The sequence below is a fragment of the Xenopus tropicalis genome, chromosome 7 (genome assembly GCF_000004195.4).
Source record: "Xenopus tropicalis strain Nigerian chromosome 7, UCB_Xtro_10.0, whole genome shotgun sequence".
Lineage (NCBI taxonomy): Eukaryota > Metazoa > Chordata > Amphibia > Anura > Pipidae > Xenopus > Xenopus tropicalis.
This window is the reverse complement of record NC_030683.2, coordinates 117,957,375-117,976,283: the sequence shown is the minus strand read 5'-3', so window position 1 is coordinate 117,976,283 and position 18,909 is coordinate 117,957,375. Positions and strand designations below refer to the sequence as shown.

At 41.5% G+C, this 18,909-nt stretch overlaps 1 protein-coding gene across 4 annotated transcripts in view; it reads left to right on the top strand.

The window, feature by feature from the left end:
* Positions 1-18,909, top strand: part of ppfia3 (protein tyrosine phosphatase, receptor type, f polypeptide (PTPRF), interacting protein (liprin), alpha 3) — a 91,231-nt gene that overhangs the window by 10,698 nt on the left and 61,624 nt on the right. For all 4 annotated transcript variants that reach the window (XM_012967553.2, XM_012967551.2, XM_012967552.2 and 1 more), the window contains exon 2: positions 13,937-14,489. In XM_012967553.2, coding sequence (XP_012823007.1) covers positions 14,256-14,489 — 234 coding nt within the window. In that variant the 5' untranslated portion in view covers positions 13,937-14,255. The remainder of the gene's footprint in view (positions 1-13,936; positions 14,490-18,909) is intronic.

Below are 18,909 nucleotides of genomic sequence, written 5' to 3'. Positions count from 1 at the left end.
CCCATAGATTCCATTTTAATCAAATTATTCAGAATTTTAAAACTGATTTCCTTTTTCTCTGTAGTAATAAAACTGTACCTTGTAATTGATCCCAACTAAGATATAATTACCCCTTATTGGGGGCAGAACAGCCCTATTGGGTTTATTTCATGGTTAAATGATTCCCTTTTCTCTGTAATAATAAAACAGTACCTGTACTTGATCCCAACTAAGATATAATTACCCCTTATTGGGGGCAGAACAGCCCTATTGGGTTTATTTCATGGTTAAATGATTCCCTTTTCTCTGTAATAATAAAACAGTACCTTGTAATTGATCCCAACTAAGATATAATTACCCCTTATTGGGGGCAGAACAGCCCTATTGGGTTTATTTAATGGTTAAATGATTCCCTTTTCTCTGTAGTAATAAAACAGTACCTGTACTTGATCCCAACTAAGATATAATTACCCTTTATTGGGGGCAGAACAGCCCTATTGGGTTTATTTCATGGTTAAATGATTCCCTTTTCTCTGTAGTAATAAAACAGTACCTTGTAATTGATCCCAACTAAGATATAAATAATCCTTATTGGTTGCAAAACAGTCTTATTGGGTTTAAATAATGCTTTATTGATTTTTTTGTAGACTTAAGGTATGGAGATCCAAATTACAGAAAGACCCCTTATCCGGAATACCCTTGGTCCCGAGCATTCTTATACCTGCACACTTGACCATGTAGCGTACTCTACAACAAATATGGTACCAAAGTAAACCATTTAAGGGAAACCCCGGCTTCAAAATGTGTTAAAAATGTGTTAAAGAGCCCCACACAACACAGAAACCCCTAATATACCTATCACTGTAATCTGTTCCTTCAAAACGTATGAATAAATACCATTGAAATCCAGCTGCAAAACAGTTCTTCTCTTTTTGCATCATTTGAAATCCTGGCAGGGGAGGAGGGACTAAAACATTGATGTTGCAATTTGTAACAACTTCTCCACAGCTTACAGACAGAATACAGGAATTACATAACCCACAATGCATTGCACTGTAACTGCTCCAAATCAAAGTTGCTTGAATATTTTCATATAATTGATTATATTATTATTGATTATTTGACCGAGGTGTAAAGCTTAAAAGAATTATTTTCAGTGATCTAATCAGAAGTGACTTTTTTAGGTAAAAACATATTTTTTTTCTTTTTTTCACCGAACTTTGAGCTTATTAAAATCAAATCCAATACACCTGCAAACTGGGAAGCCTGACGTTGGCAAGGTGACAGCAAAAGTGCATTGAATTAGACCTAGAACTCCTCTAGAGATGTAGCCAAAATGATCCCAAAGTGATATCTCAGGCTAGCCCAGTTACGTGACAGCTCGCTGCAGCCCTGGGTGTAATTAGACTGAGTGGGCCGCGTTCCTTTTGGGATGAGAGCTGTGCATTTGAATGGGCAGCTTTTCCTTATCTCTTTGCCGAAAACAAGGCATTTCTGCAGCAAAAAGCGAAAGAGTCGGAAAGAGAATCGAGCAGAGGCCTGTAAGCTTGAACAGCTCTGTCTGAGGGCGTTTGAAATCCTGCCCTAATTCCCTCCATGTGTGGTAAGAAAAGAACTTTGAACATCCCTAATTAACAATTACAGTAATTAGAACTGCTGCATTGGTGAGGAGTTAATTATACTGGGGAAGGCTTTAGCTTTCCCTGGTAAATAAGTGGCTGCAAAAGGGAAGATCCCTGTCCCCATTCTGCATTCCGGTATGAGCGACGATCGTCGTGTTTTGTCACTGGAAGCAAGTTTCCAATTAATTGAGCAATGTCCTAAAGCCCATCCGCCCAAGTGCCACAGAGGCAATCAGATGAATATGCGATAAAATTCCGCTTTTTACCTCCGTAACATCCCTAATGCCACGGCGATGACAAGTTCTTTAACTCTTTCCTTGCCAGAGCGACCTTAAGTGCGTTGCGGCTTTAAAGTATCCCGACATTCAATCAGCTCTCCATTGGAGAACAAGCTAGGGAGATAATTTAGCGCAGGAGCAATTATATTATGTTCCATTTATATAAAAGGCCTGATCTGCCAGATTTCTTTCTTTTTTTTTTTTCCTCCTCAAAACCTGCTGTCGCAGTGGAATATTCTGGATAGCAATTTCCTTTGTCGGCTCTCATTGGTTAAATACTTGGAACCATCAGCTAATTAAAGCCGATGTTAAAAGCATGGGTAGCATCTATACAGTTCTATAGCTCTAGATGGCATAGTCACTGAATGCGTACTAGGGTTGCAGGCGTTTCAGGTAAGAAATATTGGTACTGTGATAAGACATAGGAACGCCACTTCCTATAGAGTTCTGTTTAAGAAAATAATTCATATTATTGTTGATTTCCCAGTAAGAATAATTTTGAAGAATAATAACGAATTTGTGGCCGTATCTGCTTCTTGCAGAAGCCATATCCCTGACTTGAGGCAAGGGAGCCACTAGCCTGGAGGTGCTGGGAATTCCAAGGTTTCCTTAGCAAGTTTCGCCAATAGCCGAATGGGACAAACAAATGCTTATTTGTGTTCCTATTGGTTTACAATTACACTGGAATTCTGGGGGGGGGGGGGAATATGAATAGTGGGTAAAAAAAACATGGCAATTTGTGTCTGAAAATGTGTACATTTACTTGATCTGTAATAGATATTGGTAATTAATATGGTTGCCACCTGTCCGGTTTTGACCCATCAGTTTTCAGGAGGGCTGTCTGTGTCAAAACTACCCGCACAGTTTTTCAGATTAGGAAAACCAGGCAGGACTCTGTTAGATTGGCAAACAATTGCCACGCCATAGCCCCCCCCACCCTGATGTCAACTGCCCCCAACAACACTTGCCCCGCCTGCCCAATGTCACCGCCCTTGCATCACATGCAAGTTGCAATGGTCACACATTAATGTGCATCTGAAATTACACTGGAATTCTGGGAGGCAAGAAATGCTGCATTTTGGCCTAAATAAAAATGGCAATTTGCAAACAAAGATTACCATTTGCAACACGTTTCACAGTCATAAATATGGATTTTATTTTTTACTACAACTAAGATAGCGTAGTTATTGGTAGTGTTGTTTTTTAAAAAAAGATTTTATTTTTTGTGGCATGGTGATCCAAATTACGTAAAGATCCAGAAAGTATTTGTATGGGTTTTTTTTTTAGCATTGTTCCCTATAAATAACACTGGCATCAGGCCACTGGCATCTTTGTTAGCCAGGCCATTCAAATACCAACAAGGTGGCACCACTGGTACATACAGGTATGGGATCCCTTTATCCAGAAACCCGTTATCCAGAAAGTTCGGAATTACGAATAGGCCATCTCCCATAGACTCCATTATAAGCATATAATTCTGATTTTTAAAAGTGATTTCCTTTTTCTCTGTAATAAAACAGTACCTTGTACAGGTATGGGACCCATTATCCAGAATGCTCGGGACTTGGGGTTTTCCGGATAAGGGGTCTTTCCGTAATTCGGATCTCCTACCTAAAGTCTGCTAAAAACATTATTTAAATAGTAATTAATAGGATTGTTTTGGCTCCAATAAGGATTAATTATATCTCAGCTGGGATCAAGTACAGGTACTGTTTTATTATTACAGAGAAAAGGGAATCATTTAACCATTAAATAAACCCAATAGGGCTGTTCTGCCCCCAATAAGGGGTAATTATATCTTAGTTGGGATCAAGTACAGGTACTGTTTTATTATTACAGAGAAAAGGGAATCATTTAACCATGAAATAAACCCAATAGGGCTGTTCTGCCCCCAATAAGGGGTAATTATATCTTAGTTGGGATCAAGTACAGGTAATGTTTTATTATTACAGAGAAAAGGGAATCATTTAACCATTAAATAACCCCAATAGAGCTGTTCTGCCCCCAATAAGGGGTAATTATATCTTAGTTGGGATCAAGTACAGGTACTGTTTTATTATTACAGAGAAAAGGGAATCATTTAACCATGAAATAAACCCAATAGGGCTGTTCTGCCCCCAATAAGGGGTAATTATATCTTAGTTGGGATCAAGTACAGGTACTGTTTTATTATTACAGAGAAAAGGGAATCATTTAACCATGAAATAAACCCAATAGGACTGTTCTGCCCCCAATAAGGGGTAATTATATCTTAGTTGGGATCAAGTACAGGTACTGTTTTATTATTACAGAGAAAAGGGAATCATTTAACCATGAAATAAACCCAATAGGACTGTTCTACCCCAATAAGGGGTAATTATATCTTAGTTGGGATCAAGTACAGGTACTGTTTTATTATTACAGAGAAAAGGGAATAATTTTTAAAAATTTGAATTATTTGATTAAAATACTTGATCCCAAATAAGATACAATTAATCCATATTGGAGGCAAAACAAGCCTACTGAGTTAATTTCATGGTTTAATGATTCCCTTTTCTCTGTAATAATAAAACAGTAATAAATAATAAAACAAGTTCAATATTTAAATGATTTTTAGCAGACTCCAAATTATGGATAGACGCCTTATCCGGAAAACCTCAGGTCCCGAGCATTCTGGATAACAGGTCCCATACCTGTACATATAAAGTCATGTCTTCTCCGGAACCACTCCCACAGTTGTCTTGGTAAGGAGGCTTAGATTTCTTTCTAATGATGCACTATGAATGCTAACAACTAATAAACATTCGCACCCACTGCTTTACTGAAGTGCCTGCAAGTCTCTTCCTGCAACACAGCGTGTAGCGACACAGGCCACTTCCCAGCGCAACACCGGCCTCTGTTTACTGCGTGCCACTTAGTGCTGCGAGACCTGATTCCATCTTTCAGGGAGAGTCTCAGTATGATAAGGGAAGGGCTGTGTTTGCTCAGCCTCCTATTAGCTGCCAGTGAGACAACAGCATCATTATTTTCTGTCTTTGCACTTGATCTTTATAATGGATGGAAAAGGAAACAAGTTGAACAATGTTTTATTGTTTTAATTGAATAGTTATAGCTTTATTCCATAGGATATTATGTTACGTACTGTAAAGAAACTCCGTAGTGGAAATGAGGGTCTGAAATTAACAGCAAATGAAAATACTGTACAGGTACGGGACCTGTTATCCAGAATGCTCAGAACCTGGGGTTTTCTGTAAAAGGGGTCTTTCCGTAAGTTGGATCTCCATACCTTATGTTTACAAAAAAATCATGTAAACATTAGTTAAACCCAATAGGATTGTTCTGCCCCCAATAAGGGGTAATTATATCTTAGTTGGGATCAAGTACAGGTACTGTTTTATTATTACAGAGAAAAGGGAATCATTTAACCATGAAATAAACCCAATAGGGCTGTTCTGCCCCCAATAAGGGGTAATTATATCTTAGTTGGGATCAAGTACAGGTACTGTTTTATTATTACAGAGAAAAGGGAATCATTTAACCATTAAATAAACCCAATAGGACTGTTCTGCCCCAATAAGGGGTAATTATATCTTAGTTGGGATCAAGTACAGGTACTGTTTTATTATTACAGAGAAAAGGGAATCATTTAACCATTAAATAAACCCAATAGGGCTGTTCTGCCCCAATAAGGGGTAATTATATCTTAGTTGGGATCAAGTACAGGTACTGTTTTATTATTACAGAGAAAAGGGAATAATTTAAACATGAAATTAACCAAATAGGGCTGTTCTGCCCCCAATAAGGGGTAATTATATCTTAGTTGGGATCAGTTACAAGGTACGGTTTTATTACTACAGAGAAAAAGAAAATCAGTTTTAAAATTCTGAATTATTTGATTAAAATAGAGTCTGTGGGAGACGGGCTTTTCGTAATACAGAGCTTTCTGGATAATGGGTTGTTACTTGAAGTCCCCAAACCTGACTGTGCCAGCCTAACTGTCGCTTCTCAGCCTGTCATTTACAGCTTCTAATGCTAACGGCCTCCTGCTGCACCAATATGGCGGCCCCCTCATAGGGGACATGGAGGATCAGATGGGTAATATAAAAGCATTGGGCAAAAATTCTTTTAGATCATGTTCCTGATGCTTGTCTCAGTATGACAAAATCCTACCCACGGAACATGGCCCTTAGCCATATTGAATTTCCTTGTATCCAGATACCAACATTATATATACTGTACTACGCTGTGTGTGCACCCTGACATCAGGTAATATTTACTATTTGCTTCCCATACATGCTGAGCTTATGATTACACCATCATTGCCATTATCACTTGATTAACATTCATTTATTTGAAAAGCTCCGGTCTCCCCGGCGCACTACAAGCCCAACATGCAGCCACTCTGTCTTCATTTAGCCGTCCTCTAGCAGCGCAGACCTTGAGTTTCTTTTCCCGTTCAAGGTTCGAGCCGCTAAAGAACTGGGTAAATTAAGACAGACTGTCGGAGCTCAGCTTTTGAATATTTCCACAGGCTGCAGTTTGGTCTGTGGGAGCAACTAGATGTGTTTAAATAAAGGAATAATAAAGTTCATGCAGGGTTGTTTTAAGGCCTTGGTTGGTCCAGGGCAAAAATCCAATAGGCAGGAACCTACTATCTTCTGCAGGCAGTAAGGCAAAAATCTTTAAACTTGCCCACTTTGGCCACACCTCTAAATACCACACTCATTTTGCAAAACGCAACCCAGTAGTACCGGTATAATTACTACAGAAAATGAATAATCAGCATATTAACCCCAGACGTGCCAATATAATTACTTCAGAAAATGGATGATCAGCATATTAACCCAAGCTGTGTCAGTATAATTACTGTGAAAATGGCCAATGAGAACATCATTAATCCCAGAGAAGCAAGTAAGATCACAGAAAAATGGCCAATAACCAGTCCAGATGGCCACCTTAGATTTTTTCCAAAGAACAGAGGAGTCAATGAGGCCAGTGGCGGTGGTGACAAGGGGAGTAGGAAAATCTGAAAATCTCTGAAAATGGCACTGTGCGCCACTTCCCACTTTTTATAAACCTCACCTGCAGCCGTCTGGAAATGAGAGGCCTGGGATCGCCAAAGTCTCTGTCATGAAATGCTTGGGGGCCGCGGTGTGTCATGAAATGTGCGGGTATCAGACTGTGCCATGTAATACTAAGGGCCATAAGACCATAGAGGGAGAAGCAGCAACCATTTGTCTGCCAGTCACGAATAGCCAGTCTAGAGCATCCCCCAAAAAAATGGCCCAAATTGGACCCACTGTTGATAATACCAGCACGTTCCAACAGAAAAATATGCAAAAGTCAGGGATGTCCAACCTGTGACACTCCTTCTATTGTACAGCTACACCGCTCTTCTGCCAGGGGCGCTGCTGCCATTGGGCATTTTGTAACGCAAGTTACCAGGGACGGAAAAAAGCAGCTCCTGCTAACTTTAAGGGCCAAAAAATTCTAGTGCAATAAAATCAAAGCCTGTCAAGAAAAAGTTTGTCAGCTTTTAACTGCCAAAACCTTTTCTTATTTAAGAAAGCCAATACAGGTATGGGATCCCTTATCCGGAAACCCATTATCCAGAAAGTTCTGAACTTGATCCAAACTAAGATATAATTACCCCTTATTGGGGGCAGAACAGCCTTATTGGGTTTATTTAATGGTTAAATGATTCCCTTTTCTCTGTAATAATAAAACAGTACCTGTACTTGATCCCAACTAAGATATAATTACCCCTTATTGGGGGCAGAACAGCCCTATTGGGTTTATTTAATGGTTAAATGATTCCCTTTTCTCTGTAATAATAAAACAGTACCTGAACTTGTTCCCAACTAAGATATAATTACCCCTTATTGGGGGCAGAACAGCCCTATTGGGTTTATTTAATGGTTAAATGATTCCCTTTTCTCTGTAATAATAAAACAGTACCTGAACTTGATCCCAACTATGATATAATTACCCCTTATTGGAGGCAGAACAGCCCTATTGGGTTTATTTAATGGTTAAATGATTCCCTTTTCTCTGTAATAATAAAACAGTACCTGTACTTGATCCCAACTAAGATATAATTACCCCTTATTGGGGGCAGAACAGCCCTATTGGGTTTATTTAATGGTTAAATGATTCCCTTTTCTCTGTAATAATAAAACAGTACCTGTACTTGATCCCACCTTAGATATAATTACCCCTTATTGGGGGCAGAAAAGCCCTATTGGGTTTATTTAATGGTTAAATGATTCCCTTTTCTCTGTAATAATAAAACAGTACCTGTACTTGATCTCAACTAAGATATAGTCAATCCTTATTGGAGGCAAAACAAGCCTGTTTATTCAATGTTTAAACAGACAAGTTATGGAGATCGAAATTACGGAAAATCCCTTATCCGGAAAACCCCTGGTCCCGAACATTGTGGATAACTGGTACCTGTACCTCAACTAATTATGCCACCCAGAAACCCTGCATAAGTTCCTCAACTCACATGGAGCTTCATTTATGATTGCAAAAGCTGAGAGGTTCGAGCTGTCACAAATCTGCCTTTGCTCATCAGAACCCAGTTTATATACCCCCCCTATCTCAGTACTGGTGCTATGGCTACACCTTGTTTTAGTAGCAAAGAAAGGGAAAGTTGTGCTCAACCACTAAATTTTAAACCATTAGGTGGGGGTGACCTTGTTTTAGTAGTGTCAGCGCTATGATAAACCCACTGGGGAAAGGCACGGCGGAACCAGTAGACTCTATGTATGCCAGTTACCAGCGAAGCCTTGTGCTTTGCCCAGAAATGATCTTGGTACATGTATAAAGAATTCATTATTATTGCCTTTTAAATGTTTTATTACTTACTGTAAAAATATGTTTATGACTTTTTGGAATGTACAAGGAGGGATGTGCTCATTGTCAGGAGAGAGCTCTGTAATAAGTGCCCCCCTAAATGGGTGCAGGTAACCATAGAGTTCAGGCCAATCGTGGGGCCTAGTTACAGGCATGTTACATGGTTTTATATTTATGATAAATGACTTGTAATGAACAAATCAAGATTTATTGCCATTGTGGTTTAGATGCAGTCAATTTACAGTCATCCCATTCCGTGTAAAAAGGCCTTAGTCTGTGTCATTATTTAAAAGGGCACTGTTGTACAATGAGCTTTATATAATGAAAGGGAATGCATTTCTAAGCATTTGTTAAAATGTCAGTTTGTAAATATTGTTCTGTGGCAAATGGTATTTGTTCCTTTGAATCGCCTGCACTTTGGCTTCTGACTCTTGAAACAAAGTAGCAGAAACCAGCCGATTAGCAGAGCAGGGAAGAATCGTGCAATGTATTTGTGGGAGTCTTGTCTGGGAAAGAGCTAACTCCTGCTACTTTGTTTCAAGATTCAGAAGCAGCAGTGCAGAAAGGGACATATACACTAGCTAATTACAGTGGGAAGTTGCTTCTTTATTATACAATACATTTTGTATGGTGTAATGCCTGTGGCCTAGACAATTAAGCTCCCTTTACTTCCTTATAAAGCCAACGGACTTCATTTTACCCAATGATAGTTTATGTCTGTGGTACAATAAAAATATACTAAAATGCACAAGAAACATATTTAGTTCTCTCATCTTTCTTAGATCATGCACCCCCACATTTTGTGTTCAGATAATGGCAAGTTGTAGGCTTCTTCCTTAATGGGTATCATTTTAGGCTTCCCGGAGTACCGGGAAAAAACCCAGTGGGCTCAGGCCTAAGTGGGCCAGATCCGACCCCCCCACAACGCTCCCACAATCTGCCGTCTCCCTTTCCCAGTGCGCCGCAGGTTAGTTTCTTTTAGGAGCGCTCGGGGGAGAGAGTTGGGGGGGCCTTGGGCCTTGGGGGTGAAGGCTGTGGAGGCCATTGAGAGGTGCAGGGCCCACCAGTCTGACCCTGCTTCCTCCCCACCGTGAGCTTTGGCAACAAGACAATTCCCCTAAGCAGCCACAGGGTCTGCCTTCTCAACAGGTATGGACTGGGATTCAAAATAGGCCCCTGGCATTCCAAGTACACAGAGGCCCAAACAGCCACCCCCCCCCCAGCCCAATAAATAGTGACTGTCTATGGCATCTTACAGCAGCCCCTCTGGCAATTGCCAAAACCCACAGATTGCCAGTCCGGACCTGTTCAGTACAGAATAATACACACTGTACACTGTGTGCCTGGCCCAAAGGCAGCTGCATCTATCTTATGCCAGTACCTTGCAAATAAATCTTCCAGGAAACAGTGTTAAAGAGGCGCTGGGACCCTATTAGCAATGTATTGCATGAGTAATTAAGGATGCCAGTTGCATCCCTACGATATTGACTCACTATAGTGACAGATATGGGAACTGCTAAACAGGCTGATCTTTGCCTTGCAGCTTGGCGCGCGCGTTTGATGTTTTATGCAGATGTTTTATGGGTGGATGCGCAGGGAAAGCCATATTCCACTCCAACCTGCTAATAAATAGTGTAAAACTCACTTCTTCCATTAATTAAATAACTTTGCTTTGGGAAACATTGTGTTCCCTTTGCTTTCATGTAAGGCTACAGTTACCCTTTTCCAGATTTGTACAGTTTGTATCCATGTTTATTTGTACTGCCTGCTTACAGGGTTGCTTTATTCCAAGATAATTTGCTATTTTTTTTTTTACTATTTGTATTTTTTTTTAGCTATTTAACTTTTTGTTCAGCTGCTCTCCAGTTTGTAATTTCAGCAGCTATCTGGTTGCTGGGATCTTGTTTACCTTAGCAACCAAGAGGTACAGGTATGGAACCTGTTATCCAGAATGCTCGGGACCCAGGACTTTCCGAATTTCCAATCTGAATTTTCCGATCTATCCGTAATTTGGATCTCCACAATTTAAGTCTGCTAAAAATAATTTAAATACTGAATAAACCCAATAGGCTTGTTCTGCCCCCAATAAGGGGTAATTATATCTTAGTTGGGATCAAGTACAGGTACTGTTTTATTATTACAGAGAAAAGGGAATCATTTAACCATGAAATAAACCCAATAGGGCTGTTCTGCCCCCAATAAGGGGTAATTATATCTTAGTTGGGATCAAGTACAGGTACTGTTTTATTATTACAGAGAAAAGGGAATCATTTAACCATTAAATAAACCCAATAGGGCTGTTCTGCCCCCAATAAGGGGTAATTATATTTTAGTTGGGATCAAGTACAGGTACTGTTTTATTATTACAGAGAAAAAGGAAATCATTTTTTAAAACTAGAATTATTTGTTTATAATGGAGTCTATGGGACATGGCCTTTCCGTAATTCGGAATATTCTGGATAACGGGTTTCTGGATAAGGGATCACATACCTGTACTGTACAGACATTAGATTTCCAAGAAAATTTGCAATTTGTCTTTATTTTTTCAGATATATGCTTTTTTCTTTTCTTCAAATAACTTAAAAACTATTACAAATATGTAATGAATGTATAGTGCAAAGTTGTTTAAAAAACAACAACCCACAGCTTATATTCTGGGTTGACTTGTCCTGTAAGCTAGGGATGTGAGCTAGGTATTCGACCAGGATTCGGCTTTTTGGCAGGGTTCGGATTCGGGCGAATCTACGGTCCTGGCCGAACAGAATCCGAAGGGTAAATAAACTTGGAAGTGTAAAATTTTTCAGTGCGCTGTGATATTTAACCCTTCCAAATCCTCATTAGTATATGCTAATTAGGATTCGGTTCGGTATTCACCCAAATCTCTTAAAGGAACAGTAACACCAAAAAATTCAAGTGTATAAAAGAAATTCCAATATAATGTACTGCTGCCCTGCACTGGTACAACTGGGGTGTTTGCCTCAGGAACACTACTATGGTTTATATAAAGAATGCAGCTGTGTAGCCATGGGGGCGGCCATTCAAAGGAGAAAAGGCACAGGCACTTAGCAGATAACAGATAAAACACTATTGTATTCTACAGAGCTTATCCGTTATCTGCTATGTAACCTGTGTCTTTTCTCCTTTTTTCCAGCTTGAATGGCTGCCCCCGGGGCTACACAGCAACTTATTTATATAAACTATAGTAGTGTTACTGTAGCAAACATACAACTTTTACCAGTGCAAGGCAACAGTACATTATATTTCTTTTACTTTAAAACTCTTAAATTTTTTGGTGTTACTGTTCCTTTAACATGGATTCGGGGGTTCAGCCGAACCCAAAAAACTGGGTTTGGAGCATCCCTACTTTAAGCATCTCTCAAACTTGGAATTTTGGCGGCCGTCAGGGCTTAATTACCCCAGCAACCCAGTTGCAGTTTGGAAGTCAGAATAGAATATCAGCAGGAGAGGGCCTGAAAAGAAAGAAATTCAAATCAACAATAAAATTGAAGCTTGTCAGTTGATTAGATTTTGGGTTGCTGGGGTCAGTGACCCTGACAACCCAGATAGCATTTTTAGTTACAGGTTGGAAATGGACAGATTAGTAAAGGCTAATAATTCTATAATTGTAGGCCCATCTTCACCATAGAAAAAGTTAATATAAAGGTAAACTTCCCCTTTAACAGTCTGTATATCAGTTCATGATCTCCATTGGGAAAGAGTCTGAAATAGTTGTAAAATGTAAGTGAGGAATTGTGAAATTGTGAGACAGAAAGTCATTTGGGGTGAGGCTGGGAGGGGCCCGTATGTCAGCCTTCTGAGCTTTACCAGGGTGGGGTCCTAATTGCAGAGGTTCCCAGGCCGGGATGTGATCCTGTCACTTCTGCTGAAATACACACGTCAAAATGCTGCCATCAGAATTGCGTGGGGCTGCTTGGGATGTCGGTATTTATATGCATTATAGGTATGTTTCTCACTAACAGGTGTAGTCTCGCTTCTAATTGTGCTTGAAAGCAATTGCTATTGAAAGCAGAGCCTGCGCGGCTGTTTATATTCACTAAACTGTTCGTTCCGACCTCTGAAACAATGTAGTCGATTACTAGACCTAAAGACCAACTGCTACATTTTCAGAATAAGGGTGAAGACAGACTGAGCTACTTAGTAGCAGCTACTACTAAACGCCAGAAAATCCCCTGCCATAGACAATACTGAGAATTGCCTCTGCTAAAACACACACAGAGATAATTATCAGTAAATGATCAGCATTTTAGCCATGGCAAAAAATATGCAGCCTTATCATCATGTTTTTAATGTAATAATATGGTTTGGAACAGTTCCCTAAGCCCCGCCCCCCTGTTCCCCTGATGATCTGGCTACTTTGTGACTCAAATAAAATGTAACAGTAGTCGCCTGCCCTCAGCCTGCCTTCAGCCTGCATCCCCCCAATCCCACAATTCCCTGCACACGTGATGTCAATAAGGAAAGGAACATCACAGTGCAATGCATTGTGGGTTATGTAGTTCCTGCATGCTGTCTGTAAGCTGGGGAGAGGTTGTTACAATTTGTAACATTAAGGTTTTAGTCCCTCCTCCTCTGCCAGGATTTCAAATGATACAGAAAGAGAGGAACTGTTTTGCAGCTGGATTTCAGCATATACAAATGGTATTTATTCCTACTTTTTGAAGGAACGGGTTGCAGTGATAGGTATATTATGGGGTTTCTGCGTTGGGCTCTTTAACACATTCTGGTTTGGAAGCTGGAGCTCCCCTTCAATGTTATGTGTGATGTATGTTTTTCACCAATAGATGGCATCAGAGAGTTTGGGTGTAATAACTGTAAGGAGATGGAGATGGAGAAAAGGAGCCTCCATGGAAAGATTCTAGAAAAGAGGGAGGGGCCTAAATGGTATAAAAGGGAAGGCTCCAATGGGGAGCATATAAGCAAGCTAGGAGAATAATCGTTGCCATAGCTAATCTTAGGGATGAATGGGAACAGCTAGTAAGGACAGTCTGTGCCCCACCCAGGAGTGAGAAGGGGTTAGTACCTCCATGGGTACTGCTCAAGTTAGGGCCCAAGGGGTGAGTTAAGGTTATAGCAAGAACCCTGCTGTGCTTAAAGCTGATGCCCAAGAAGTGACCCTATACATCAGCATTCATCTCCTGTATTGTGTGAAACAGTGATAATGTGATAATGATATTTACGTTGCCTCTTCTCTACTTCTAGGGGGCACGGGCTTCATTTGACTCTGTGAATGGACTCTGTTTATCACTGGAATATCACCCTGTACATCTCATCTAATGACCAAGTCCTCATCCCTTGAGTTGGGTTGGAAGTTTTTCCTGGATCTATTGGACTCAAGCTCCTGGCTGTTAAGGATGGGCCTTATATTTCATTTCTGCTGACACAAGTCAAGTCCGTGTTCTTTTTCCCACCCATTTGCCTTGACTGGATCTGTCATACATATATATATATAAATATATTTATTTTTTTCCCTGTGGTGCCTTTTCTTCTGGTTAACGTTTTCTAACTCGTGCTTGGCAAGATGATGTGCGAAGTGATGCCCACTATTAATGAGGACAACCGCCGGGGCTCCACTTATAGCTCCGATGATGCTAACTTTGAGCAGCTGATGGTGAACATGCTCAATGAGCGGGAACGACTATTGGACACGCTCCGGGAGACTCAGGAGAGCCTTGCCACGGCTCAGTTGCGCTTGCGCGAATTGGGCCACGAGAAGGAGTCCCTACAGAGGCAGCTGAACATTGCACTGCCACAGGTAAGAGCACAACAGCATTTATATTTAATTTATGAAGCTCTTCTATAGGCCTCCATCCTCCTCTCCAACAACATTGCTGGCACTTGTTCTACTTAACTAGGGATGCAGCAAATCTGGGCCTTTTTTAGCAGGATTCAGCGGTGCCTGGCTGCAGGGCTGCCATCAGGTGGGCACAGGGGGGACAGTTGTCCTGAGCCCGGGCAATCATCGCTTTAAAAGGGGCACGCCCGTGATACAGCTTTTTAGCTCGGGCCCCCTTAAAAGAATTAATGGCCCTGTCATTGGTGGTCAGCGGGTAATTCGATTGGTTGTGCCCCGTGCGTGCATGCAACGTCAGTACGCAGGCGGCGCAACCTTATAAAAGTGCAGCTGAGAGCCAGTGAACAGACTGAGAACCGGAGAAAGCAGGCGGTTGCTGGAGGATGGAGCTGGAGGATGCTGGGGGGAGCTGCAGGAAGCTGTAGGTCATTGGGGGGAGCTGGAGGATGCTGGGGGAGAGCTGCAGGATGCTGGGGAGTGGAGCTGGAGGAAGCTGGGTGGGATGCTGAAGGGGGGAACTGGAGGATGCTGGGGGAGGACACTGTGGGGAGCTGGAGGATGCTGGGAGGGAGCTGGAGGATGTTGAGGAGGACGCTGGGGGGAGCTGGAGGATGCTGGGGGGAGCTGGAGGATGTTGAGGAGGATGCTGGAGGGGAGCTGGTGGATGTTGGGGGGGATGCTGGGGGGAGCTGGAGGCTTCCAATGTTTTAGGGGGGCCCTGGCTACCAATGTCTGTGTGTCCTTTGTACTGATGGGAGGGGTCACTGGGGGAGGGGCCATTAGGGGGCGTGGGAGGAGGAGGGCCCCATGATTTCTTTTGGCGGCCCTGCCTGGCTGAACCAAATCCAAATTCTTGCAAATGACTTGAGAAAATTGCTAATTTTTTTCCCCTTCCAAGTGCTAAATATATAGTCAGATTAGGGTTCGGATTCAGTTTGGGAGTCGGGCAAATCCCTAATCCCTAAGAAGTGGATTTGGTGCATCCCTAAAGCAGATGCTTTAGTAGTGGCTGACTGCTTTGGCAGGGACCATTGCCTTTAGGGCCATGGCTACCAGGGCTACAGGTTGGCATCCAGCGCACATACCTCTGCTCACCAGTCACCGAGTTCCATGTTGGCAGTAGAAGCCATGTGACCAAAGATGGTGATTGCCATCATCACTACTCAACACTGCAGTTCGGGAAGCAGTTTTGGCAACCCTACCTGTGCACTGCTGAATTTCCCAGGGAAGCTGTACTTGACCTTTAAAGGGCAAGTAACAGCAAACATAAAAAATTACTTAACTTGATTTACCATTTATAACTGTACATATATAGGTTTTCTGAAACAGATGTCTTGGTATTATTGCAGTGCTATCGCTGCATTCGGCCATTATTTGCCCTGTCTACTAGTGACTCTTTCATTTAGTTCCATAACGGAAACACTGTTTTCTGCAATTAAACAAAGAAGTAAATTAAAGGGGCTCATTTAACAACACAAATTTGCCTGTGGGCAGTAACCCATAGCAACCAATCAGTGATTTGCTTTTTCCAGCCAGCTGCAGGTAGAACAATGAATGCAACAATTTGATTGGTTGCCAAGGGTTACTGTCCATGGACAATTTTGCCCAGCATTGATAAATAATTTTTTTTTAGATTATCCACTTCAATGTTCTTGTACACACCTGTACAATTTTGCTGTATTAGAAAACACATAACCAAAAAACATAAACATAACCCCCTTTTTGACATGAACTTATACAGTTGTGTTTTTGGAAATAAATGTGCATAAACACTCTCTGAACTGAAATATAAATGTTGTTCTTTTTCATGCAGCCATAGCTGATTCCACAGATTGAACGGCAGCCATGATAGTCTATCTCTGTTTGCAAGGACCAGTTCCACTCCCCCTTAGGCTCACAGTATAATGCGTCACTCCCCTCACCTTGTTCCATTGTGAAGTAAAGGACTTTGGGGTTTGCTTTCCCAAGAATCTGCCCACCATCCAGAATCAAAAGGAATTCAATTCCCAGAATCCATTGCTTTATAATGGGCAAGGGAGGGTTTGCATTACACTGTGAGCCAGAGATTCACAGTCTTTTCTCAATCTGTGGAATCAGTTATGTCTGTGTGTAAAGAAAACATTTGGGCTGGGATGGGTGCAAACCCGCTCCTCCATCCAGCTCATATTTCTTTACCTAAAAAATGCCATTTTGGCTATGAGGGAGAGGTGAGGGGGGTCAAGACAGGCTAGTTAAGGGGGCTCTTATAGCCCGGGGGGTATAGTTCTCCTTTACGGTGGCCAAACACGGGCAGATTTAAACTTCTAATTCACGCCCTTTTGATTCCGAAGCTTATCTGCCTGTGTATGGGGCCCTCCGACGGCTCTCCCTGATATATATCTAGCCATAAATTGGTCAGGTGTTCATCACACAGGTTTGATTTTCCTATTGGATCAGGGACTGCATCAGCTCATTGATGCGGCCCTTGTTCCGACGGCTCCTATACCCATCTTACGTGTGGATCTATGCCCACCTTTAGCTTGTGATTAGCTGGTAAGATCAAGCGAGCGAATCTTCTTCCAATATGCCCACCTATGGGTGGGGAAAATCTGGCCCTAGGCCTCAGGGCGAAACAATCAAAATTAAATGGCGGGTATAGGTGCTGCCGGTTTGGGGGCTGCAGCAACGAGCAGATGTGGCCTCGATCCGAAGGAAAAATCAAACCAGCCTGATCAAGATCTGAATAATTTCAGGCCACATGTCGGTCGGGGAGGCCAGTAGTTTGTGCCCATACATTGGCAGATAAGCTGCCGAATCAGTCTGAAGGACCAATATTAGCAGCAAAAATCCACCTGTGTATGGCCACCTTTAATGAGGGAAGTGCATTCAGCTTGCTTATATAAGAAAGATATTGAAGATATTTTTCCTTTTTATATATATATATATATATATATATATATATATAGGATAATAGAGGGTGTATATATATATATATATATATATATAAACACCTTATTATCTTGCCTTAGATGTTTTATTTGGAGCAAGCGGGGGCGGGGGGGAAATGTGCATTTTTTAAAAACCATAGTTTATCTCTTCCGCGGCTCTCTATTTTTCTGTTAAATTTAGCAATTTAGAAGCAACATCTTGCTGAGAGAGAGAGAGACAATTCTGGCATCATTATACAGTAATTGTGCACTAATGTATGTAGCAAATGTGTTTCCAGTGGAGAGATGAGCGGTTTAGTGTGAGTACCAGGGCTCCATACCAGGGTACAGTGCTCACTATAAATAGCTGCCGTTCCTTCCTTTTCTCCCCAGAGCTGAATACGCGGCGTATAGGAGAGATAAGGCTGCCGGCCCGGGCGCACAATAGCAGCCTTTCTGCTTGCACTGCCGATGAAGGGAGCCCAGCAGTGCTGTTCTAGAAAAGCCACTGAAATCTCTTAATGAGTAGAGAGATGGTAAAATGGCATAGTGCTTCCTGGCGCTTTTATTATTGCCAATTGTGTCAATTTTGCACCTTAAAATTAACTTTTATTGCCGTAAGCAGTTAATATTCCCAGGTATTCAGAAAGGGCCCATTGCAGAGCAGTATGTTCATTTGCACCAAAAAAATCACATCTATATGATAATTACCCTGTGTAGTGGTCACATTTTGAATAAGCCTCATATGATGAAGCTTAAGCCAAGCAGTGCCCATGGACATTTTTAAAGGGGAACTCAACCCAAATGCAACGTAAGCTTTTTGAAAAGTAATTAAACAATATGCAGCCTTTTCATGATTTTTAATGTAATAATCTGGTTTGGAACAGTTCCCCAAGCCCCGCCCCCTGTTCCCCTGCTGATCTGGCTACTTTGTGACTCAAATAAAATGTAACAGTAGTCGCCTGCCTTTAGCCTGCCTCCTCCCAATCCCACAATTCCCTGCACACGTGATGTCAGTAAGGAAAGGAACATCACAATACAATGCATTGTGGGTTATGTAGTTCCTGCATGCTGTCTGTATGTTGTGGATAAGTTGTTACAATTTGGAACATCAGTGTTTTAGTCCCTCCTCCCCTGCCAGGATTTCAAGAGAAGAACTGTTTTCTTCATACTTTTTGAAGGAACAGATTACAGTGATAGGGATATTAGGGGTTTCGGTGTTGCGTGGGGCTCTTTAACACATTTTGGTTCGGAAGTCTATTTACCCAAACTGCGCTACCGGCGTTGGATTCTCTTTACTTGTCACTAGGTGCTTTGTAAGAAGTATCTCTGCTATTGCAGACACCCAGCTGATAATATAAATAATGGTGTCTGGAATAAGTCTCCTGCGCAGCAAACAGTACCTATACAATTAATAAAATTGTCTCCAAATCTAGGACGACAGTTCAGGTGCGGAAATGCCTTGCTAATCTTAG